General features: G+C 50.9%; 5 protein-coding genes and 1 non-coding gene across 6 annotated transcripts; 4 read left to right on the top strand and 2 right to left on the bottom strand.

Moving 5' to 3' along the window:
- Positions 1-738: 738 nt before the first annotated feature.
- LOC136452597 (putative pentatricopeptide repeat-containing protein At3g05240) lies at positions 739-3,080 on the top strand. Its single transcript, XM_066453203.1, has one exon. The coding sequence runs from the start codon at positions 776-778 to the stop codon at positions 2,798-2,800; it is 2,025 nt and encodes a 674-aa protein (XP_066309300.1). The 5' UTR covers positions 739-775; the 3' UTR covers positions 2,801-3,080.
- An 8,210-nt stretch (positions 3,081-11,290) lies between these two features.
- TRNAI-AAU (transfer RNA isoleucine (anticodon AAU)) lies at positions 11,291-11,364 on the bottom strand. The gene has a single exon. It is a non-coding gene; the product is annotated as a tRNA-Ile (tRNA).
- Positions 11,365-13,179: 1,815 nt separating this feature from the next.
- On the bottom strand, positions 13,180-15,560 carry LOC136452596 (protein SLENDER RICE1-LIKE 1-like). Its single transcript, XM_066453202.1, has one exon. The coding sequence runs from the start codon at positions 15,030-15,032 to the stop codon at positions 13,566-13,568; it is 1,467 nt and encodes a 488-aa protein (XP_066309299.1). The 5' UTR covers positions 15,033-15,560; the 3' UTR covers positions 13,180-13,565.
- A 3,642-nt stretch (positions 15,561-19,202) lies between these two features.
- LOC136454921 (uncharacterized) lies at positions 19,203-20,309 on the top strand. Its single transcript, XM_066455162.1, has 2 exons — positions 19,203-19,742; positions 20,022-20,309. Exons 1-2 carry the CDS (start codon positions 19,203-19,205, stop codon positions 20,307-20,309), a joined length of 828 nt encoding a protein of 275 aa, XP_066311259.1.
- Positions 20,310-20,585: 276 nt separating this feature from the next.
- Positions 20,586-21,155, top strand: LOC136454920 (secreted RxLR effector protein 78-like). Its single transcript, XM_066455161.1, has 2 exons — positions 20,586-20,859; positions 20,941-21,155. The coding sequence occupies exons 1-2, from the start codon at positions 20,586-20,588 to the stop codon at positions 21,153-21,155; spliced, it is 489 nt and encodes a 162-aa protein (XP_066311258.1).
- A 399-nt stretch (positions 21,156-21,554) lies between these two features.
- LOC136454919 (uncharacterized) lies at positions 21,555-21,998 on the top strand. Its single transcript, XM_066455160.1, has one exon. The coding sequence runs from the start codon at positions 21,555-21,557 to the stop codon at positions 21,996-21,998; it is 444 nt and encodes a 147-aa protein (XP_066311257.1).
- The last annotated feature ends 2,332 nt before the right edge of the window (positions 21,999-24,330 follow it).

The following is a 24,330-nucleotide window of genomic DNA, read 5'->3' as shown; positions in this document are numbered from 1 at the left end:
ATGTATGTTGCTAGTGTGTTCTGGATGTTATATATGTTCCACACATATGTTGTATGTGTTTTATCTAGATGTTGCGTATGTTTGCAAAGATTTTCAAGTGTTTTCAGGTGTATTTTTCAAGTATTTCAGAAGCATATTGCAAGTGTGTGTTTTAAATATTTCAGTTGTTTTCAGATATATGTTCCAAGTGTGTTATTTGTATGTTGCATATGTTGTTGTGGCTACACATATATGTTGCAAGAATATGTTTCATCTGTTTCAGACGTATGTTGCAGCAAGTCCTTTATGTCTCAAGTGTTTCAGACGCAACAGCGGACGAGTAGCAGCAGAGCGTGGCAAGCAACAGCAGGGCGAGCAGCAGGGGCATGCTTCCATGGGCGTTCGTAAGTGGGGGCAACCAGAAAAAGCGCGTGGGAGACCATCATCCGACGTGGAACCTGTCGCAAAGGTAGAGGCGCTGGAGCGTTGTCATTTTTCTACCGATCTGTTTTGGCCGTTGTCAGGCCCAGCAAACAGCCGAGTGAGGTGCGCTCCGCTGGCTGTTTAGCCACACGTTCGTGAGTGTGGGGGCGAGTGCGCCACGTGGCCTGCACGAGTAAGCACATGCTGGGCTGAGCGATAGGCGTGTCGCGGATGTCTGGACGCGCGCTTGTGTCCCAGAGTCCGGGCCCTGAACATGTCCTTGTATATTTTATACTTGCGTGTGGCCTCCAAATCCCAACCGCTAAATGCGCAAACCCAGCTCCGTCGAGAACCGAACGCCGGATGCGGGGCCATGCGTTACCTCTACTTCCGCCCCAACGCACGCCATGCCCGCCCTCAGCGCCACCCACTCCTCACTCACCTCGATGCCTGGTCCTCGCGGGCCCGCCTGGCGGAGCTCCACGCCTGCCTGGTCCGCGCCCACCTCGCTCCCGACTCCGCCGTGGCGGGCCGGCTCGTCGCGCTCCTGGCGTCACAAGCGGTGGGCCACGACATGCGCTACGCTCGCAGGGTGTTCGACGGTATATCCCAACCTAACACGGCCGTCTGGAACTGCATGATCAGAGGGTACACCAACCACGGCGCGGCTTCGGACGCGCTGGCGACGTTCAGGGCCATGCTTTTGAGAGGAGTCTCCCCTGACAGTTACACCATGGCCGCAGCTGTGTCTGCGAGCACCGCTTTTGTCAACTGGCAATGGCGAGCTACTGGAGACGCAGTCCATGCCATGGTTCGGAAGATTGGGTGTGCGTCAGATCTGTTCGTCATGTCAGGCCTTGTTAATCTATATGGAACTTTTAGAAGCGCCGAAGATGCAAGGAAGGTTTTTGTGGAAATGCATGAGAGGGATGTGGTGTCTTGGACGTCGATGATCTCAGCTTTTGCGCAATGTGGTATGTGGGATGATGCTTTGAGGTTTCTTGCTCAGATGCAGGCAGACGGGATTAATCCTAACAAAGTCACAATTATTAGCCTGCTTTCTGCTTGTGGGCACGGGCAGGCTGTTGACAAAGGCCGGTGGGTGTTTGGTCAACTTAGTGAATATGGCATTGAGCCTGATGCGGATATAGGAAATTCAGTCATTAGCATGTATGCGAAATGTGGATGCATGTCTGATGCCCTGCAAGTATTTAGGGCTATGCCTGTGAGAAGTACTAAATCATGGAACATACTGATTGATGGATTTGTGCAAAATCAGAGGCATAAAGAATCACTAACAGTGTTTCAGGAGATGATATCAACTGGCATAACTCCAAATGCAGTAACACTTGTAAGTGTCTTATCAGCATGTGCTCAGCTTGGTGATCTCCAGCAAGCGAGGGATATCCATAATTACATAAAAGATCATGGGATCCATTGTGGTACCCTCCTTACAAATTCTTTGATTAACACATATGCCAAATGTGGCGATATGGCAGCAGCTAACGTGGCTTTCCAGACTATGAATCAAAGGGATGTTGTTTCATGGACAACTATGGTTTGTGGTTATGTGCATGGGCGTCAATTTGCAGCAGCCTTCAAATTTTTTGAAGAGATGAAGATTGCAGAAATTGTAGCAAGTGAAATGGCACTGGTTAGTCTACTCTCTGCATGCTCACAGCTTGGGGCAATTGATAAAGGAAGGGAGATTCACTCTTATATAGAAGAGAAGAATGTGAGAAAAGATGTATGCCTTGAAAGTGCCCTAGTCGACATGTATGCAAAATGTGGCTGCATCGACATTGCTACTGAAATATTTAGTAAAATGCAGCATAAGCAAACCATCACATGGAATTCTATGATTGGAGGGTTTTCAAGCAATGGACACGGGAAACAAGCAGTCCAACTCTTCAACCAAATGCTAAAATTTGGACACCCCAAACCTGATGGCATTACTTTTAAGGCAGTTCTTGGTGCTTGTGCTCATGTAGGAATGGTTAATGAGGGGCTCCAGCACTTCTATTCCATGTCGAGCTTTGCAATTGTCCCTGATATCGAACACTATGGTTGCATAATAGACCTCCTAAGTAGAGCTGGGCTACTAGAAGAAGCATTTGAGTTCGTCAAGATGGTGCCAATAGAGCCTAATCCTGTAATTTGGGGATCACTTCTTTCAGCTTGTAGGTTTCATCACGAAATTGATTTAGCGAGGAGAATTGGGCAACACATAATTAAGTTAGCTCCTAATGATGTGGGGGCGCATGTGCTGATCTCAAATTTACATGCTGAAGGTGGTCAGTGGGATGATGTACAGGAAATAAGAGAGCAGATGGAAAGCAGGGGTATAGAGAAGTCTCCTGGCCATAGCTCCATCCAAGTAGAAACGCTCATAATATAGTTTAGCAGGAATATGATATCTGCCTGTAATACACGACTGACAGGAGCAATGCTAACCAGTGTAGTTTCTGATCTACTGGGCATGGGACCTCACATTTCAATTTCCATTGACCTGTCCACATGTGATTATTATTCTTGTATTATTTTGGGTTCAACACTGCGTAAAGCATTATTGCAGACACGTCTTTTAATAGCTGGATACTCGCACTCAACAATGTTGCGAGTTCAGCTGAATGTATCGTGGTAGCATGACTTGGATAACCTTTACGTGCATAACTGAAGCTGTGACGAGAACAAAAGACATTCAATATGAAATTTAGAACATACCTGTTGTTCAGTTCCTAGATAATCAAGGGTTCTGAGTTTTTACGTAATGTATGTATTAGTAGTTCTCAATTCTCATCCTCTCTGTGTTTGAGTTACTTTAATCCTTGTACAATTGATTTGTAAAGACTGTTCATTTCAGTTGCTCCAAATAAATTATCATTTGCATTTTCAACAATGGCACTGTTCAAGGCTTCAGGCAGTTCACATTCTTCCATTATCCAAGCTTACAAATCCAAATAAATGACTGCTGAAATTAGAGGCAGAGCTACAACCAGCACTCCTGTATTTTGAACTTCCAGAGTTGGCATTCTTCCATTTACCAAGCTGCACATTGAGGTAAGATATTTGCACGTATCTCATCAATCTCCAATTTTTTTATGTCGCTTATGAAATGTGAGCTTCCATTTTGGATATTGGATTCATTTTTCATATTGCTGGAAACGGTACTTAAGCTTTCAGGAGGGCGAAAGCTGAGATTAAAGGCAGAGCTAATCAAGAGGTATGGGTTAATGAACCTCACATCTTTCTGGCAAACATCTCTAAGGTTTAATAATTTGTGATGAAAGTAAAAAAGAACAGTAAATTTCACAAACCTACCAATATTTTGAGCTAACAGTGACAAACAAATACTTTGTGCCCATTTCACAAAACAACAGCTTTATGATTATTCTTTTTTTAATGGCACTAGGCCACTAGGGCAGTGACGTGTTCATGACCAGCTAGGCCCACGCATCGAAGTGCCACTGACATGTGGGCCCGATTATTCATGAAAGAGAAATGGTCACAAAGTTGTTTTGTGAGAAGACAATCCAAAATAGTATCAGGTTTGTGAAAAGGGCACAAAGTATGGTAGGTTTATCACTGTTAGCCCAAAATATTTGGAGGTACGTGGAATTTACTCTAAAAAGAATTTGGACTCAACTAAACATGCATGTTGAAGAAACAACATCCACAGAGATTTATAAGCTCTATTTCATATTCTGAGAAACTCAGGAATATCCAAACCTATGCACACGACAGAAGACAACTTTAGCATTTGCCTCACGTTATGTATACATATTCTTCTTTTAGATTGCAAATGGTATCATATAATCCTGGCTGTCGCAGGCCGTGTACTCTTATGTTGCTGCTTACCGACCATGACGGATCCCAGATTCCTAGGCAAACCAGTCCCAAGTAAGCAGCTGGAGTTACTGAATTGTGCCGCTGGCAACTATATAAGAATTTTAAATTCCAGAGGGACATGACTCGAATCAGCTGGAGTTACTACATTCCCTGGATAATGTTCATGAACATAACCGAAGCTGTGACAAGAACTAAAGGAAACTGTTTGAAACAACTAAGGCTTGTATACCTAATTATAGTGTAAGAACAGAACGCGCCTAACAACATTTGCATATGTGATTAGAACTTACCGGTTGTTAAGTTATTAGGTAAGTGTCGGCATGAAAATTCGTTTCGTGCCGGGCACATGAGCAGCGGCGGATTCAGGAAATATTTCAGGGGGGGCTGAACAACACTGCTGCTCGATCTTAAGTCTCAGCCCCTCTACACTATAGAACTTTGCCTAAAAATTCATGGGGGCTCCACAGGAGGTTCCACTGCTCTGGTATGGGTAGGGGGGCTCGAGCCCCCCCCACCCACCCCACCGTTGGATCCGCCCCTGCACACGAGCAAGCCGGAAGGGTCTGCTCGATGGAGCTAGAGATCTGCCTGGCTTCAACGCAGGGATGATCGATCCTGCGTACTCCTCTCGAGACGTGCCAGTCAATTTGACCCTGCAATTGACAAGAAAAAAAAGTTTATCAGTAATTTAAGGTGGAACAAGCCGGTCTGTGCCCAGACAGTTCCAAGTGTGTCGCTTCAGGAGCAGCCATACGGTAAGAGCGACTGAATAGCCGATCCACACAGAAATCGGCTATTACGGACCGTAAAACTTATGGGTAGCGATTAATTTCATATTGACAGGTATAGTACCCGTATATGTAAATATGATCATCAGCTAGACAAATATAGCTAGTGTAAACCATTAAGCCGATGAATCTAATCAGGAAAAGATATAGCATACGAACGAATCGATTATCTGATATGAACGGATCTACAAACGCTCTGAATCTAATCTGTTACCACCAACAGTGAGGTTCGACCGGATCGATGGCAGCTATGATGATAGTAACAAACTAAAACCGAAGAATCTGCAAACACATCCGTACTTCGACAGGCTTTCCGAAAGACATGCTATACGTGAAGGCTTGGATGAATCGACTAAAATAGCCGATTCAAGTGAAAAGAACTACAGCTAGGAATGAAAACGGTACGGATATTTTTCGACCGTATTCGAAACCGAATCCGATTAGAGGGGTTGAGATCTGTCCGTATCTGAGTTCAGATATCCAACATCCGATACCGTATCCGTATTCGAATACTCAAATCGTATATTTATGATATCGATATCCAATCGTATCCTATCCGACATAGTTGACACTATCCGTATTCGAATCCAAATCCGGACAAAAATATGAAAACAAATATAATATCGGTGATATCCGTTCGTATCCGATCCGTTTTCATCCCTAACTACAGCGTGCGAACAATCGACTATTTCACATGAACAAACCCGTGGACTCCTTATACTCAACCCGCTATCCCTAACAGTGGGGTTCGACCGGATCGATGCAGCCGTGAAAAAGACGACGAATCAAGCCCTCAAAGCACACAGATCTATTCACGCTTAACAGAATCATGGGCGCACACCGTAGGCGTTAACGCACAGGCGATCGGCTATTTAGCTGATGCAAGCATAGCAAACAGCTAAGATCATGCCTAACCAGGAACAGATCTACTAACTAGCATCTCCCAATATACAGTGCCATCAGTGGGGATCGACCGGATCGTTACAGCCATAACGGTGAACTATAAACCAGATTCAACTAGCCAGCAAACATCTTCAAGATTATTCATGCCTCAACCGCATACTATACACAATCAAGATCGAAGTAAAAACAACCGATGAAGCATAAACCGTCGTTCTAGGTAGATAACATCGTGTTGTAACGAAACGAACGATGGATCTAAAGGATATGAGGCCGATCTAATTTGATCTCGACCGGACGAATTGATGTTGCTGTAAACTAATAGCAATGAAAACATCAGCAAGATCGGTAACTTAATGAATCTACCCGAAGGACGCCACCCTTAGATAGAGCCGATAACTTGACCTTAATCTAGTTCGAGTAGTGGAGGTCGACCGGATCGATGCAGCCGTACTTAAACTAGACAAGAATCGATAACTAGCTTATACCAGAGTCGCAGTGGAGGTTGACCGGATCGATGCAGCCGTACGAAGAGAAATATAAGCCATGACGGTACTTACAGACAAGCCGAAGGTCGGCCGGACCGATACAGCCCTGATTGTTGAAGAACTCGCCGAGATCTACTCCTACTCCTAAGGGTGGCCGGAGCCGAAAAAAAATAAGTAACTTGTATTTGATTGATTGTGTGTCTTTTATAATAGCCGGGGTCCAATATTTATACCCGGAAGCTACGTATGAATCCTACTTAAGCACGACTCATTATAATTTTTGACCTAGAAGAAAACATTCCTAATTTAAGATAACTTGGACCCTAATCTTTTTCTTTTTTAGAGTCCAACATGTTTTTACTGACGCCGATTGTAGCTATTATAGTTATCTGCTGACGCTATCTGAAGAGAGCCGATTCCAGTGCTGTATTCGAATCAGTTGATACCGACATTTATGCAATCGATTCTTTGATGACATGATTTTGGGAGTTTTCGAGTTCCTGCGATCCTTTTTCCAAATTTTGGTGTAAACAGTAAGGAACCATCAGATCTGTTAGGTTTTTTTTTTCCCTAATCGTGTATGTACACAATAGTACTCACGAAAGCTCTGTTTTATCTGATTTTCTGCATGTTCAGTCATGTATGATTACTTTAGAATCATGTTTCAATCCTTAATGATTAGTACTACTGATTTGTTGTTTTATTAGATCTCTTTAGTTTACTTCGTGCAAGCAAAATACTAAGAATTTTCCTTATTCATACTTCTGCAATGTATTGCAGTTGGGGTTCTTCCAGTCTGCAAACTGCTCAGTGCCCAGAACAACTCCAAATAAAATAGGATGGTGACATTAGAGACAAGGCTACAATTAGTCCTGTGTACTTCACATGCAGCGTTCTTCCATTCTCCAAGGTTACTCTATCAAAGTAAGCTATCATCTCAGAAATTCAAATTTGTTATCAGATCCCAAGTTGCTAATATTTGGATATTCCCAAGTTTGGTACTCACTTTTCAGCATTCTTTGCTGTCATACAATGGAGTTAAGAAAATCTCCATGGGTGTTATTTGTTTAATCTTGGGGGAAATAAGAGGGAGTGTTCGGCTGAACTGAATTTCGGCTTGTTCGGCTTATTTTTCTAGCCGGAGCAGTGTTTCTCTCTCACAATATTCCAGCATGAACAGTATTTCTAGCATAAACAGTAAAAGTTTCAGTCCAGCTGAACACTCTCTGTTTGTGTACTATAGTATTATGATTGTGTAGTGGGTGATGTTTAAATTTCTTTACATTTTTAAGTTCCGCCATACAGTAAAGAATGTTGAAAAATGTGTACTTCAGAAGACAAATTTTTAGCACCCGCAGAATCTCGGGAACTTATAATCAGCCTGTTCGCTTGTTGGTTTCAGCCAGCCCAAACCAGCCAGCCAACAGTGTTTTCCTCTCACAACAAACCAGCACCAGCCAGCCCAAACCAGCCCAGAAACCGACCAACAGCCCGAATGACCGGGGGCCATTAGAGTCTGCATTCTCCTTTTAGTTAATGATGAGACGGCATCGTATGGTCCTAGCTGAAAGATGGACCATGTACTTGGTAGTGGCCACTCATCTGCCACGGTGAATCTGAGGCGAACCAGGCCTGGAACAGTGTCCCAAGTTCAGATGGAATCGCCGAATTGTGCCTGCGTTGCTACCAGGAATCTCCAATCCACGACTCATTAACATAGTGTTTGCCGGCGCAGTCAGCAGATGTTCTACATCCCTTCTACAGAAGGCAAATGGTCGCATTCTGGATTCATGCCCTTAAGTCTGTGCTGTGAAAAAAATGTTGCTGAACAGAGTTAGGACTCGAGCCCAACGTTTTTCTAGATTCATATTTAGTAGAGTCACTCTTGTATCCTAATAGCCAATATAAAGTACTTACTCTATCCGTTTCAAATTATAAACTGTTTAGTTTTATTCTCGGTCAAACTTATCTAACTTTGGTCAAAATTATAGAAAAAAATTTGCACAATATCTACAACATCAGGCAAGATTCATTAGACACACTATAAAATATATTTTGACACTATATTTATGGTAAAAGTTTATAAAAAATGCACAAACAACTACAATGCCCAAGAAGATGAATTAAAGACACCATGAAATATATTTTAATAGCATATTTATTTGATAGTGTAGATGCTACCATGTTTTCTATGAGCTTGATTAAAATTAAATAAGTTTGACTTAAAACTAAAACAAGTTACAATTAAAAAGTAGGGAGTATCATACTGCCTTGTTCAATTTGTCAAACTTTCATCTCAATAAGTGCACTCACAATGCGTGAAACTATTAGCAGTTTCTATAGCATAGAAAATTGTACCAAGAAACTATCATTTCCGGTGCAAGATTTTCTATATTACGGAACATAAGTAGTGATAGAAACCATATCTGCTCTCCTAATGGGCTATGAGTAGTTTCTTGTCCATGGATAACCGTGAAGACCCAGTTTCTTAGTTAGACTTGGTTTCTTGAAAAAAAAATTCTCTCTCCTTATTAAATCACTTGCCACATCAGAAAATTGCCTACGTGATAGTGCAATTAATATCTATAGAAACTATCATAATTTCTATGTGAGTGCCCTAAGAGCCTCAGAGTCCTAGGCCCGTGATCGAGTGGACGCACTTTTCAAGTGAGGGAGAGTAGAGCAGCGTTGTGTTTAAACTGCAGAAATCTCATAAAAAAGAGTTCGGTTTTACAGAAAACACATAAAAGTGGAGGAAAACAAATCTTTGATTCCCAAATTCCAAGCTTGGTGGCAATTGTACAGGCCAACTGAATTGTCAGACATCGGAAATCAAAGCTTGGTGCAAAAAGGGGATAGCCGGATAGATTTGGTTAACGAAAAAAAAAATCCAAAAGCTTTTTGAGTCTCAACAATAGATATTGATCTTCTTTCAAAGGGTGCCGCGACTTGCTTATCGATTAAGATGAAAAAAACATTCAGGAAATCACGATGATGGATAAAAAAGAGTGTACAACATTCCATGGGGTGCCGCGACTTGGCTTATCGATTGAGATGAAAAAACATTCAGAAAAACACGGTGATGGGGAAAAAAAAAAGACTGTACAGCTTTCTCTCTAAAGAAAAGGACTGTACAGTTACTTTGTAAGTTAGATTAGCAGAAAAATCAACTAAACCCAAACGTTTCGAGTTCTATTTTGAACAGATGCCACAACTGGGCTCATCGACCGAGATGAAAACATTAAAAAAAACACGCAATAAAAAAAACACGATAGTGGACAAAAAAGGTGTATAGAAAAAAATAAAGTAAAAAATGGACTCATCGACCCAGATGGAAACATTAAAAAACACGGAATAAAAAATAAAAAACACGATGGTGGAAAAAGAAGAGGGTGCATAGAAAAAAAATAAAGTAAACAAATAGGACATGCTGGTCGACCAGAAAAAGAGCCTATATATAAAAAAAAGAGGCCATACATTGCAGGTCGAACAAAAAAAAAGTGTAATATAGCAAAACACGCAAACGTTAAGGATAGGGCTTAGACATCCGGCCTCAGGCCTGCGTCCGGACATAGCTCCAATTCGATGCACCTGCTACGTCCCGTCTCGTCTCCTGCGTCACCATGTCGTGATGGCTCCCGTGCGACATGCCGTTGATTAGGAGCAGCGCGACGAGGAACCACTCCAGGGCCGCGTACACCAGCGCGGACGTCTACGCGTCCTCCGGTGTAGCGCTGCCGTCAACTTACAGCCGATACCGTCATGGCTCCATAGCTCTCTCTTTCTCGCTCGACCATCCTACATCGATTGAGATCTATTTTTGCAACATTATACCCTGGCCCACAATGAAGAAATTTAACCACGAGGCCAGGAGGGCATGCATGGATCACCAATTCACCACGAGCGAGAGACGTGCGAGGTTAGAACAATATGAACCCTGTTCGCTTGCTCGTAAATGATCGTAAATTTCCAGTTAGGAACAGTATTTTTCTCTCACATCAAACCAGCCAGCAGTAAATAATCCACGATCGTTTACGCCCTTCCGAACAGGCTGATGGTTAGTGGTGGTAAGCCACTCCTGTCTGCGTTGCACACCGCTGCACAAGTCAAAGACAAAGCTCCAGCTAGCTAGGGGGTAAGAGTTAGGGATAAAAACAGACTGAAATGGGCGAAAAAACGCTTCTTCCGTTTTCATTTCTATATTTTTTAGCGGAAATGGACCGGAATCGAGAAGAAAACAAAATTAAAAATGGATGGAGATATACAGAAATACAGAGATACGGATGGAGAGCCAGAAAATTAAGTTAGAATAACATGATCAAATATTCTCCATGTACAAAGTCATAAAACAATATACACATACGAAGTTATCGGTCCAATATTCATTAGCATGCCATGTGTTAACACGTTAACATGTATAATTGGTGATTAGTAGGTTTATGAACATATCAATTTCTAGGCATATCTCACATGGATAGAAAACGGGATGAAAAACGACAAATACGGGTCAATCCGGATAAAAACAGGATTCCGCGGAAACGGATGGAAAAATCCTCTCTCGTTTCCGTATGGATCCCACAAATACGGAAACATGCGGAACAAAATAGAAAATGGAACGGGTGGGATTTTTTTCGGTCCGTTTTCAACTTGAGTAAGAGTGTAATATAGCAAGCAAAAAAGAAATGGACCAAAAGAGTGTAACATATATAGAAAAAAAAATCAAGCAAAAAAGAGTGTAACACAGAAAAAAAAGAAATGAACAAAAAAAGTGTAATATATAGAAAAAAAGCAAAAAAAAGAGTGTAACACAGAAAAAAAAGAAATGAACAAAAAAGTGTAATATATAGAAAAAAAAAAGAAAAGTGGCCCATGCAGGTCTCGAACCTGCGACCTTCGCGTTATTAGCACGACGCTCTAACCAACTGAGCTAATAGGCCAGTTCAGTATGAAACATTATACCATGCTATATATATAATATAACAAATAACTCTAATAGATCGGTTTTATTATTTTTTTTTTGGAAACATCGATTCGATTGACACCCTCACCGCCGCTGGGTTAACAGCCGGCCAGCCGGGACCGGGGCAGACGGACGCAGGCCGCACCACCCGACACACGGACACACACACAGTATGGAGTCGGAAGGCTGTACGCGCTGAACGTGCCGTGGTCCACGCCGCTCGATTCAGAGCGCAGGGAGGCCCTGCCTCGCCAGTTGCGTGACGGCCAGCCCCCACCCAAGCCACCCGTCCCGTCCGTCTGCCATGCGCCGGGGAGTGAGTAGGGGAGCGCGCATCGGGTCGACCGGCACGTGAAGGCGGCGGTGGTCCGGCCCCTGCTACCACCTGCTCATGCCTCGGTAGCGAAGCTTTCTTTCAGTTGGTGCCGCTGCGTAGTACGTCTAGTAGAGCTACGGGATACGTACGTGTACTAGGTTAGCTACCACGGCAACATGCGTTGCGTGTGCGTGTGATCCTCTGCTCTGTGTCTGTGTACTGTGTGGTTGCGATCGCGACTGAGGCCCATTCGCTTCGCTGAAAAAACAAACCAAAATACTTTTTCGGCTGATTTGTTGTGAGAGAAAAATATTTTTTCAACAGAAAAAACAAGCTGAAAAGTACGGATTACAAGCGAACATGGCCTGGCCATCGAGCGAGCATCCCAATTATCTCAAATCTCTCCCCATTAACAGTAGTTTGCTGTTTTTCTATATGGTTCGGGACTTGAGGCCGGCCGGGCGGCCGGTACCACGAATGAGAGAGACACATGTGAGCATCAACTAGTCGTACGGCGTGTTTCAGATGCTGATGGTCTGATCTTGCCTGCGCACACACTCGGCAGGGCACGGCTTGCAAAGTTGCAAGAGGGGGTTTGGTTTGCACTTGCAGTCATGCACACTTGCACTTGTCGGGGACGCGCCTGACGTGCAGCCGCACCTAGAAGAATCTGTGACCGCCGAGCCCTGCCCGAGAGATGCCGTGCGCGTGTGTGCCGCGGGTGCGCAGCGCCACCACGTCTGCTACAGCACTCCTCCTCCGCTATCCTACTGTAGCAAGCACTTACTGTATTATTAATAATAATAATTTAAAGGCATATAATCGCTTGCGCCTGCAAAGCTACAACCGCTTCTGTACATCCGGGAGCTTTTGCGGAGGCACTGCACTGCAGGTGCCTCGCGTTGAGAAACCGGCTGGCCCGTGTTGTTTACTGTGTGGCAACAGAGCAACGGTCGTCCGCGCGCGACGACCGATCTGGCGTGTAGCGCAAGCACGATCGGTGTAAATCCAAGTGTCAACAGACAGAGTAGGGCAGAAAATCGACAACAGTGATTCGCCAGGGACAGTGTAGTACATTACAGTGCCTAGCGGTTTGAAATGAAAAACCAATTCTTTTCATGGAAATGCCAGCGCTAGTTCGATCCGCAGCCTGTTCGCTTGCTCGTATCTGGCTGATAAGTCAAGTCATGACTTATCAACCAACGAATAATATTTTTCTCTCACACCAAATCAGCTAACAGTACTTTTCAGTCATGGTTTATAAGTCAAACCAGTCCAAACGAACAGAGCGCTGGCTTGTATCGTAGAATCCCTGGCACGGAACCGCATGGCACATCATGAAATTGGTATGGCTGTTGTCTTGTTGATTTTAAAAAAAACGGTATATTTTTCTCATTCTAAACAGTGGTGATGATGAAACATATACTCGATGGGGCTCACGTATTGCTTGTTACCGTTGTCACCAGCTCAGAAATGCCACGGCGTCTTCTTATGCTCGATGTCTCAACACTTCAACAGGCCACGCAGACGCAGGAGGAATGGGGCGAGGATGCTGACGAGCATCCAGTCACGGCCTAAAGCTACTAGTTTCTCTAGAACAAATCCAGGGGAGCGCGCGAGGGAACAAGTGTTTCCAGAGCTTCTACGATTGCAATGGCGTTTTCCAGGGTGCCGTTTATTCAACTATGACGACATGCCTAACAGAATTTCATGTCATTTCAGCCTGCCATTTACGACCGATGCCATGGCAGTATGCCACGCTCTCAATGGAAGCATTTGGACCGCGCGCACCGAGATTCTACAGTAACCAACCCCGCTACCCTGACCGAATTTACAGTAACTACGATTGGGATACCCATGCCCTAGCTGCTGCAGCTGATATTGCTCTCCTCGCTGGCGCTGCCGCTGCTCCTGCTCCTGCTGCCGTCCGCGTTGCAGCTGTCACTCTGATTGTTCTCTTCCGCCGCGCGCCACGCGGACGCCGAGAAGAGCGGCCGCCCGTGCCAGCCCAGTGTCAGGCACCCCTCGGCCTCCTCCACGCAGTGTCCTTCCCCGGAGAAGAGCCCCACCAGCATCCTCGCCTGCCGCAGCGCGTTGGCCCCCAGCGGCACGGCGGCCAGCCCCGCCCCCGCGCGGGGGCCCCCCAGCCTGTCCCGCCACCGCCACAGCGGCTCGTGCCGTTCCCTGCGGTCCGCGCCCTCGCCGCACACGATGTCGCAGATCTCGCGCTCCAGGTACGCCTCCGCCGCCGCGTCGCCCGCGCCGCCGCTGGCGGCGTCCAGGGAGTCGAACACCGCCGAGTAGTAGAAGAGCGCCTCCGTGAACCGGTCCAGGAACCCCGGCTTGTTGTGGTCGGCCTCCTGCTCCACGACCGTGAACACCCTGGGCCGCACGGAGGCGACGCAGTCCAGGACGGCGTCGATGGGCGCCCGCGCCCGCGGCCGCGCGTCATCGGACGAAGGGTCGTCGGCGAGGAGGCGGTGGAGCTGGAGCACGGAGTTGACGGCGACGGCCTCGCCCTGCGACACCTGCAGCATCCAGGGGCGCACCTCGTCGAGGCGGTTGGCGGCGACGCCGCGGAAGGAGAAGTGGACGCGCACGGAGCGCGCGAGGTCGGCGAGGCGGACCCCGACGTCGCGGAGGTCGTCGCGGCCGGGCGGGGAGGGCGGGCCAATGCCGGTGAGGCGGAGCGACGGCGGCCCGCCGGGGCGGAGCGCCAGGGCCTGGATCAGCGCGGGCCACTGGAGGCCCTGCATGAGGCTGAAGTCGATGATGTGGACGTGCCTGCAGCCCTGGACGGCCTCCAGGATGGCCTGGTTGGCCGTGAAGTGCGCGAACTTGAGGTACGGCCCCGCCTCGTAGAAGCGGTGGTAGAGGAAGGCTCCGTCGGCGACTTCGGCGGCGGGCGGAGGCGAATTCGTGGGAGGAGGGAGCAGCCGGCGGGACAGCGCGGCGGTGAAGTGGACGGCGACGCGGCCGATGCCGGAGGTGGGCGACACGGCGGCGAGCGCGGCGTGCGCGTCGGCCAGGTGCGCCGACGCGCCCGCGTGGTCGCCCGCCTCCACGGCGCCGGCGCAGCTCATGAGGAGGTGCACCAGGCGGATGCCCGCGGCCTCCTCCTCCTCCCGCCGCATCGCCGCCAGCGCCGCCGCGAAGTCGGGCAGCGCCTCCATGTGCTGCATCGCGTGCATGTCCGCGTAGTACGCAGCAGCAACCCCGGCGGCGTCGGGCACCGCGGTGGGCAGCGGAGGCAAGGTGACGTCGTCGAGCCCAGCATCCGCGGGCTCCTCCGGCCACTGGAAGGGGAACGACGCGCCGCCCATGGCCATGGGTCGGTGAGAGGGTGTGGCTCGGTGGCGTGCTCTGCTCTTCTGTGAAGCGGTCAGCAGAGTGACGGCTTCGCGCTTGGCGGGCGGGCGGTGAGTGATGTACTAGAGCCTAGGCTAGAGGGGAGTGAGTGAGGTGAGGGGCTGACGATGAGTCGATGACGACCGGGTGGGTGCGGGGGCGAGGGTTAAGGTGCGGGGAGGGAGGTCCGAAGGTGCGGTGTGACGTCGGAAACGCCGGGGGAGGTCGGTTACACGTGGAGAGGCGGGCAGGAGCACGGGGCGGACGGCCCTGCCTGCTCCTTCTGTCAATTCCTGTTTCCTCATCTTGTCTGTGGGGATCTCGCTCGTCTGGGACTGGGGAGGACGGAGCCACGGAGGAGTGTGCAACCCTGTAACTGCACACGGATTTTACTCGTATAATACGACACAAACTGAGGACGTAGAGATACCAGGGGCACCCCGTGGGAAGTTTCCTCACTGTTTGACGCTCTACAACCTTCCTTCTCAAAGCATAGTAAGGGAAAAACGAGTGGCCTCAGCACAATGACGCGGCAGGTTATTGTTCGTAGATTTTTGGTTTGGCCTCGAGTGTATGTTTACATGCACATCAATGGCTTGTTTTATATCTAACATTAGAGAACACAGGTTTCATCAGATATATTGATGCTTGGTTCGTTGACAAAATAGTTATATGTTATGCTTTCGTATAGTCACATGTTCAGTTATATAGGGCCACTATTGTAGTGGGCACTTTGTTCTCTAAATTGCCTATCTAAACTGATTTGGTCATGGCAAAATTATGTTGGTGGATTGCCCAAGTAACCGAGTGGATCCATTGAAATGTTGGTAACTACTACTAGTATCCATGATAAGCAAAGAAATCATAGGCAACTCTTTACAGATCTTTGGCACGGCAAATCAATATTGGCAAACACTTAATGATGGTCATATCTTGATTTTCCTTAGGTCCAGAGGATATAATCTTATTGCCCCGCTTCACCATTGTTGTACCTCGAAGCTCTAGTAAAAGGGTAGAGACATCTCAAATCAATGCCAAATTAGATTCTTGAAATCGGCCTCCACTTCTTGAATCGAACTACTACTCGCTAAAGTCGTGGATTTCTAAGTCCATGGCAGCTGGCGTGGATGACGCCCGCCGCTGAACTCGCTCAACGGCCGCCCACCAGCCGCGCGCCTCCGGGGCTCCGGACGCTGATGGCTACTTCCAGGTCCAGAGCTGCCGACGATGGCGCCGGCGCACACCACCACGCCAACCGAGACCGGTGCCAACCCACCTCAACGACAAATGCTTCAACTGCGGAAGCAGGCATCACCTCAGAGCAGCCTGCTCTTCGCCCACCAGGTGCCTCAATTGCGGCAGCGAATGTCACCGGCAGCGTGACTGCCCCTTCCCTCCAATGACGGGCACCAAATCATCCGGAAGACGCTCCACGGAAGAGGCTGCGACTCCCAAATGCCGCAACTGTGGCAGTGCGTGCCATGGGTTGCGGGACTGTCCGTTCCCCCCCTTGGGTGCCCGGAAGCGACGCCGGTCCTCCGACGGTGCTCCCCGCCGTGGCACGGCGAGGCGCCGGCCGACTAGGCAAGAATGGCTGGCGGGCTCCGACGACACGATCTCCGCCCGGTCGGTTTCCACCGGCAGGTCGACATCGGTCCCCCACTGCTGCGCTCCGCCGACTCCGGACACTTCAGTGCCAGAGCCGCCCCCTGCCCAGGAACCCATCACTGATGACAGTATTCCAGGACGATCAGCAAGCGATGGAAGACGCCACTCCGGCCTCGTCGTCGTGCCTCGCTCCACGGAGCTGGAGGCCGCAGAGCGTGACCTCGGCCTGGCTCTGGTCGCCGTCATTGCCGGCACCAGGCCGCAAGTGTCCCCTGCGATGATGCGTGACTATCTTGCAACTTACCTCGGAATCGTTGACGCCACGGTGCGGATTCATGAACCAAAGGACTTCATCATCAGATTCTCACGTCTCCAAGATTTGGAGGCGGTGCTGTACACCAGGGTGCCCAACCCCCCCTTCCGCCTCATCTGGCACCGGTGGAGGCGGACCTCGCTCGCGTCCGCCAGCTCCTTCCGCTACAGAGTTCTGGTGGGCATGACGCACGTTCCCCTTCACGCTTGCTCTGCCGCGGTGGCATAGACAATTCTAGCCCAGGGGTGCGCCTAGATTGTGCCCGCACCATGGGAGGTGGCCCCAGTGGATGACGACCGTGAGTTCTTTGTTGCTGCCTGGTGCCTACACCCGTGGCTCATCTTAGACGAGGAGTCCATCTTCATCCCGGAGCCTAGGGCTCGCGTCCCTGGTGATGCGCTCGACCTCCGCGCGGACGAGTCCGTCCTCCACGGCTTTCTGGGGCTACGCTATGGGGTACGCCTTCACATCGTCGAATGCCAAGACTAGAACACGCCGCCAGCATCTTCGGAGGGGGGGCTCGCTGGCGGCGACCCGGACGACGACGACTCGGATGACATCAACTTCAACCGACGGCACCCCGCCATGGACCGAGGCGGTGACTATACGCGCGGACCTCGTTTACGCAGGTTCACTGACACCAATGATGATGCTCCACGTCTTGGTGGGCGACGCGAGACCACCTTCATGCCGCGACAGTGCATCACCGTCGGCTCCGTCAGATGTCCGCTTGTCTCCTTCGAATGGGTTGTAGTCAGACCCCGCTCGCTGGTCCGACCCCCCTCACCACAGACGCAACCATCCCTATCCGCAGCACACACTGTCGGATACTCGGCCGACCAGGAGCCTGTGCCACTCCTGCTGGACCACACAGAGCGCTCTCGGACACCGGCGGCCAATATCTCCTCCAACCCGTTGCTTCAGGACTTCTGTGATGACGCCCATCTCCTCGGCGACGGCCCTACGGTTGAGCCGCAACATGGCTTCCTGGGCTCCCTTTTGGGCTCAGACTTGTCTCTTCTCGAGGCCCCACGGTCGGTGCAGCTGGTGACGCTAGCTGAGACGACCCCTTCCTCATCGCCAGCGGACCTCTGCTTGTTCCCGGACAGGAGCCCCTCTGTATTTCAACCACCTACTTCACCCTTAGTCGTTGATGAAATCTTCGAATTGCAGCTTCAGCAGAACTGGGTTTGCACAGGTGCTGCTTACTCTCCTACGAGAGCACTGGCTGCGGACATACTCAACGATGCCCTGCATGCCCAGACTCCCCAGCTAGCGGTATGCGCCTCACCTGGGAACCACCAAGGCGATGACACCACCGCCCTATCGACGCCTATGGCCGATGTGCCTAATGTGCAGCCTACCATGGTATGCGCCTCACCTAGGAACCACCAGGGTGGTGACACCTCTGCCCCGCTGCCGCCTCTGGCAGATGTGCCTGTTGTGCAGCCTGCCGCACACACTGCAGCCTCGGTTGCCTCCTTCATCGACTCGCTAAAGTTGCCACTGGAGGAGCCCCTGGTCTGCACCCCACCGCGTGCCCAGACAGCCAAGAACGTCGACGATGACTGGATTCAGCGTCGCAGTGACCGATTGGCTGCCAAGTCAGCCTTCCGTGACCCGTAGCCAGAGAAGCAGGCGCGCCGTGTCCTGCTCAACAAATGGGCCGGGCGTCCGGACAACACGGCGACGGGAATGTCGGACGACTCGATTGCATCCCAAATCCACAAAGCTTTCGGTGGGTCCGTCTCTACCTCGAAAAGGGCGGCCTTGCGCGAGATCTTCCCCATGCACGGCGCACGCTGGGCGAGGACCGTGGCGAGGCTGGAGCTATAGCGCGGTTGGCCGAGCACCGCGGTATACGTCGCAACAGCGTTCTACCATGAGTACGAACCACCTGTTAGTCTAGAATGCACGCGGCCTGAACAACCGCGTGCGCCGCAACGTAGTGCGTGATGTCACCGAGCAATAGCGAGCTTCCATCGTTTGTCTTTAGGAAACCAAAGTCGCCAACTTGTCTGCCTCCATGAACGCTGATCTTACTGGAGCCGGTTTTGATTTTGCTTGTTTGCCTACGATCGGTGTGGCCAGAGGGGCAGTAACCTCCTAGCGTCGAGACCTCTGGAGTGTCTCCAGCTCCTGCATTCGCCGCTTCTCCATCACTATGAAGCTGTCACCTGCTGATGGCCACGCTGAACCTTGGTGGCTCACTAATGTTTATGGGCCAGCCATGAGAGCTGGGAAGCCAGATTTCTTCCAGGAGCTACGTGATATCCATGCAAGCTGCCCCGTCGCCTGGCTTGTTTGTGGAGACTTCAACGTCATCTACTTGGCATCTGACAAAAATAGTGGAAGGCTACACCGGGGACTCATGCGTCGCTTTCGGAGCCTTATTGACGACTTGCAGCTTGAGGAGCTCACCCTCTCGGGCCGCCTGTTCACTTGGTCTAACGGCCAGGATCAGCCGACGCTCAAGCGTCTAGACCATGCATTCACCACAGTTGAGTGGCTCGAGCGCTACCCGAGTCACCAGCTCCGTTGCCTCTCCTCGGACTGCTCCGACCACGCTCCTCTCCTCCTGGTGCTCAACACTGAACCTTGGGCGCGACCACGCTTCCGCTTCGACACGTACTGGACCAAGGTTGACGGCTTCCTGGACACCGTCAGCGTGGCTTGGGGGACACCCAACCCCAACGTTGACGCCTGCAGATGCCTCGACCAGAAGCTACGCGCCCTGGCCAAGGCCCTACGCAGCTGGCGCGCCACTCGGGTCGGCAACATTCGGCTGTAGCTCGCCGCAGCTAGGCTGATCATCTACGAATTTGACGTCGCGCAAGAGTCCCGTTCACTGTCGCCAGGCGAGCTGGAGCTCTATCGTGAACTTAAGGCAAATGTTCTAGGCCTAGCCTCGCTCGCTCGCTCAATGGCCAGATAGCATGCGCGGACTAGACACCTGCGAGAGGGAGATGCCTGTACCAAATACTTCCATCTCCAGGCATGTCACTGGCGGCGGAAGAACTACTTACTTGCCATTAACCATAATGGCTAGACGTTCACGGAGGAGGAGGCGAAGGCCGGCATTGTCTTCACCTACTATAATAACCTGCTGGGCAAGCCCTTCACCAGAACACACCGCATCAATCTAGGCCAACTAGACCTACCGCGCCTCGACCTCTCCGACCAGATCGCTCCCTTCTCCGCCGACGAGGTTACAGCGATCGTGAGGGAATCCCCGGCTGACCGAGCACCAGGCCCAGATGGCTTCAACAGCGCCTTCTACCGGGCGGCCTGGGAAGTGGTCGGACCTGACGTGCTTCGGGTGTTCCAGGCACTCTAGGACATGGACTTCCGTAGCTTCAGCCATCTAAATGAAGCGACCATGGTACTCATCCACAAAACACAAGCACCGGATGGCCTCAAGGACTACTGACCGATCAGCCTGATCCACTTGGTTGGAATTTTTTTTGCAAAAGGACTCGCCCTCCGCCTCGCCCCGCGAATGCCAGAGATGATCAAAATCAACCAAACGGCCTTCATCCGTGGGCGCAGGATACATGAGAACTTCCGCACGGTATAGCTCATGTGTCATTGGCTGCACGCCCGGCGCCACCCTATGATCCTGCTGAAAGTCGACCTCGCCAAGGCCTTCGACACGGTGGCGTGGCCCTTCCTGCTTGAGGTGCTGGAGCACTTTGGCTTCCTGTTGTGCTGGCGCGATTGGATATCCGCCATGCTATCCATAGCCAGCACCAGGGTGCTCACGAATGGCCGGGCCGGCCGCCGCATTTGTCATGCGTGCGGCCTCAGACAGGGCGACCCGCTCTCGCCGTTCCTGTTCATCATCATCATGGAGGTGCTCAACGTGTTGATTACCGAAGCCGACCGACGTGCGTAGCTCACCCTGCTCCCTGGGAACGTGATCAGGTACCGTGCCTCCATTTATGCGGACGACCTGGTAATCTTCCTAGCACCCTTGAGTCTGGACTTCAGCTACATCCACATGATCCTTGAGCTCTTTGCTGGAGCGTCCGGGCTAGCCACTAACCTGGACAAGTGCGCGATCACGCCCATCCGCTGCTCTGAGGAAGATGTCGTGGCTGTGAGACAAGTCTTCCCCTGCCGCCTACAGGAGTTCCCCACCACCTACCTGGGAGCTCCCCTTTCGCTCTCCAAGCTGCCATAGACCTGCGAGCAGAACTTCATCGACAAGGTCGCCGCCAGGATCCCCACCTAGAAGGCCGGCCTCCTGACGACCACTGGGAGGACAACGTTGGCTCAGTCCACCCTCTCAGCGATCCCGGTGCATGTCTCCATCTGCTGCGCGCTCTCCCCTTGGGCGATCCAAGAGATCAACCAAAGAAGACGGGCGTTCGTGTGGACGGGCACAGACTCGGTCGCCGGGGGCAAGTGTCGAGTTGCTTGGCCGATCGTCTGCTCCCCCAAGGAACTCGGTGGCTTAGGGCTAATGGACCTCACCTCCCTCGGCTTCGCACTACGACTACGGTGGGAATGGCTGCGACGGTCCTAGCCCGACGCCCCCTAGAACGGCCTACCATCGAAGCCGGGCCGCATCATCGACGCCATGTTTAGGGCCTCGGTCTCCTTCCAGCTGGGGGACGGCGCGACCGTCTGTTTCTGGACTGACGCCTGGCTCCCGGAGGGTGCCATCTGTAGCTTCGCCCCGAACCTGTTCCGTGTAGTCGGGAGCCGCCGGCGAAGCCGTACCGTGCGAGATGCCATGAACGGCGGGCAATGGGCCAGGGACATCACGGGAGCGAGGACTATGGTAGTCCTAGTTGAGTACCTCCGCCTCTGGGACATGGTGGAGAACGTTCAGTTGCAGCCCAATGTCCCGGACCGCGTGATCTGGAAGTGGACATCCGGCGGCGTGTACTCGAGCTCCTCAGCCAACCAGGCGTTCTTCCTGGGGAGGACCGTGATGCCTAGCACTAGAGAGCTTTGGCGCGCCTCTGCACCACCAAAGGTGAAGTTTTTCTTTTGGATAGCCCTCCGTGGCCGCCTCTAGACCGTAGAGCGACGCGTGCGCCATGGACTACAATAGAGCGCCGACTGCGTGCTCTGTGCCCAATGCACGGAGGCCACTGACCACCTACTGGCGTCCTACGTTTTCACCCAAGAGATCTGGCACCGCCTACTCACACGTGTCGGGTTCCAGCATCTTTGCCCGAGAGACGAGTCTGTTCTACTCGACTGGTGTGGGGGTATTAACCCCTATACCCTTACGGCTAGGCTTGGGCCGGCCCGGATTAGTGGGTCCGGTCCACCAAAAGACGACGCGTGGTCCGGCCAATCTGATCGGAGTCTCGAGCAAGGAGTCAAGGCAGATTTGGCGATCAAGCAAGATCCTGGTCAGTTCGAATAGGAATCCTTATCTGGCCACATATGGCAATTGTAACTGGCTAGGATTAGTTTCTAGATCTATAACCCTGCCCCTCGGACTATATAAGGCGGGCAGGGGACCCCTCTAAAAAACACCTCTCATTGACATACAACAATACAAATCAGACGCAGGACGTAGGTATTATGCCTTCTTGGCGGCCAAACCTGGATAAAACCTTATGTCTGTCTTGCGTCACCGTCTTGTTTGTGGCTTGCGCATCTGTTTGCCGACAATCTACTACCTTGGGCATACCCCTAGGTAGACTACCGACCATATTTCATCGACAGTGGCGCGCCAGGTAGGGGGTGTGTGTACTGCTCTCCAAGCAAACAAGATGGTCATCATCTCTGGCTCCATGGCTACGCCGAACGGCCTGACGTTCACCATTGGCCAGATCACCTGGACCACAGGCTCTGACGACTTCATCGCCATGACCCCGGAGGAGGTGTGGATTCAGTCTGCGCCGACCACTGCTTCACCTGCATCGGCTACGGCTCCGACCATGGCAGATACGACTCCGACCATGGTGGATACGGCTCCGACCACGACGGATATGGCTCCGACCATGGTACATCTGGCTCTGACCACACCTACATCATCTTCAGCCACGCTGACAACTCGTCATCCGCTTCCCCGCTACAAAGGGAAGCAGATCAACGACACCGACCTACTCGACTCCATCGATCGGGTCGGCACCAAACTCGCTGAAACCCTAGCTCTGGTAAGTACGATTCAGAGTCAACCTAATGAGCAGGTAACCGCTCCCCACAATAGGTCTATCCGACCAGCTCGGACCAGTCATCCTGCACGACTTGGTATAGATCTCGTGGTCATATCTACTCCTGAAGGGCGCTCCGCTCGTCGTCGGCCAGCCTTCGCGACAGGTCTTCGGCTCTCTGAGTACGAAGCCTCGATGGAGAACCACCAGGTCCAGCCCTACGGCCTACGAAACGCTGCCTCCAGCTACGTGTATAACCTACAACGCCGCTTGGATCTGTGTTTTATGCACCGACCTCAGCCGAAGCCACGTAACTTCGTCAACATGATCTGGATTGAAGATTATCAAGAAGGATCTATCCACATAGTCCAAGAGGGCGACTCCAGCTCCTCGTCTGGCATCGCATCTAATGCATCTGTCCACACCGAGCTTCAACATTATGAAGATGAAGGCGTCAAATACGATCTGGATATCCTAGACCACGCCAAGGGGTTCTCATAATTCCCGTCTTTCCCGGCAAGACGAGGGGATTTGATCCATGTTGTTAGCAATGACAAGCCGCCAGCAGTTGGCAAAACAGAACAAGAAAGGACTACACGCGAAGCACGCAATATTGATCGGTTTAATCACTGACAAATTGGAGCTGAAGCAGACCAGGAGGCACGACGCATAAGGGTGTAGCCACATGACCTCAACGATGCTTTCGACAGGGTGGGGGACAAACAGGTCTTCAGGACTCCAAGCGCCAACGTAGCCGTCGCCATGGCGACAATGCAATGGCTACCCAACACCCCGGAAACCCAAGCAGTTCGTGATGAAATACAAGCCTATCTGACGGCTACTATGGCCTAGACCGCAGAGATTGTAAACCAAGCTCAGGCTCCATCCGTCTTAGTCGAGTCAAGCCACAGCCGCCAGCACCCAAGTCGCTCACAGCCACTCAACCAACGTGGCTCGCGCAACAATGACCCATCAGACAACCGTCAAGGCGGAAATGGTGGCCATGATGGTGGCCAGGATGACAACCGCCGTTGGGACGACAATCGCCGCGATGTCCGGGACGATAACCGCCGAGACAACCACGACAATCGCCGCGATAACCATGGTCGCAGGCCTAATCCAGATGGCAATTGAGATCGCCACGATGGCAATAACGATCTCCGCCATTACCTCGGTGGACACGATCTGCACGCTCGCATCAACCAGAGAGCCGACGATCGAGCATCCCATGAAAGTTAT

Source organism: Miscanthus floridulus, chromosome 5, assembly GCF_019320115.1.
Source record: "Miscanthus floridulus cultivar M001 chromosome 5, ASM1932011v1, whole genome shotgun sequence".
Taxonomy (NCBI): Eukaryota; Viridiplantae; Streptophyta; class Magnoliopsida; order Poales; family Poaceae; genus Miscanthus; species Miscanthus floridulus.
This window is presented reverse-complemented; position numbering and strand designations above follow the sequence as displayed.

Excerpts from the sequence above, each read along its gene's own strand:
- LOC136452597 (XM_066453203.1), top strand. The coding sequence starts at position 776 with ATGCGTTACCTCTACTTCCGCCCCAACGCACGCCATGCCCGCCCTCAG.
- LOC136452596 (XM_066453202.1), bottom strand. The coding sequence starts at position 15,032 with ATGGCCATGGGCGGCGCGTCGTTCCCCTTCCAGTGGCCGGAGGAGCCC.
- LOC136454921 (XM_066455162.1), top strand. The coding sequence starts at position 19,203 with ATGAGAGCTGGGAAGCCAGATTTCTTCCAGGAGCTACGTGATATCCAT. Across the intron at positions 19,743-20,021 it reads GCAGCTGGCGCGCCACTCGG|ACGTTCACGGAGGAGGAGGC; the intron begins GTCGGCAACATT and ends CATAATGGCTAG.
- LOC136454920 (XM_066455161.1), top strand. The coding sequence starts at position 20,586 with ATGATCCTGCTGAAAGTCGACCTCGCCAAGGCCTTCGACACGGTGGCG. Across the intron at positions 20,860-20,940 it reads GATTACCGAAGCCGACCGAC|CACCCTTGAGTCTGGACTTC; the intron begins GTGCGTAGCTCA and ends TAATCTTCCTAG.
- LOC136454919 (XM_066455160.1), top strand. The coding sequence starts at position 21,555 with ATGTTTAGGGCCTCGGTCTCCTTCCAGCTGGGGGACGGCGCGACCGTC.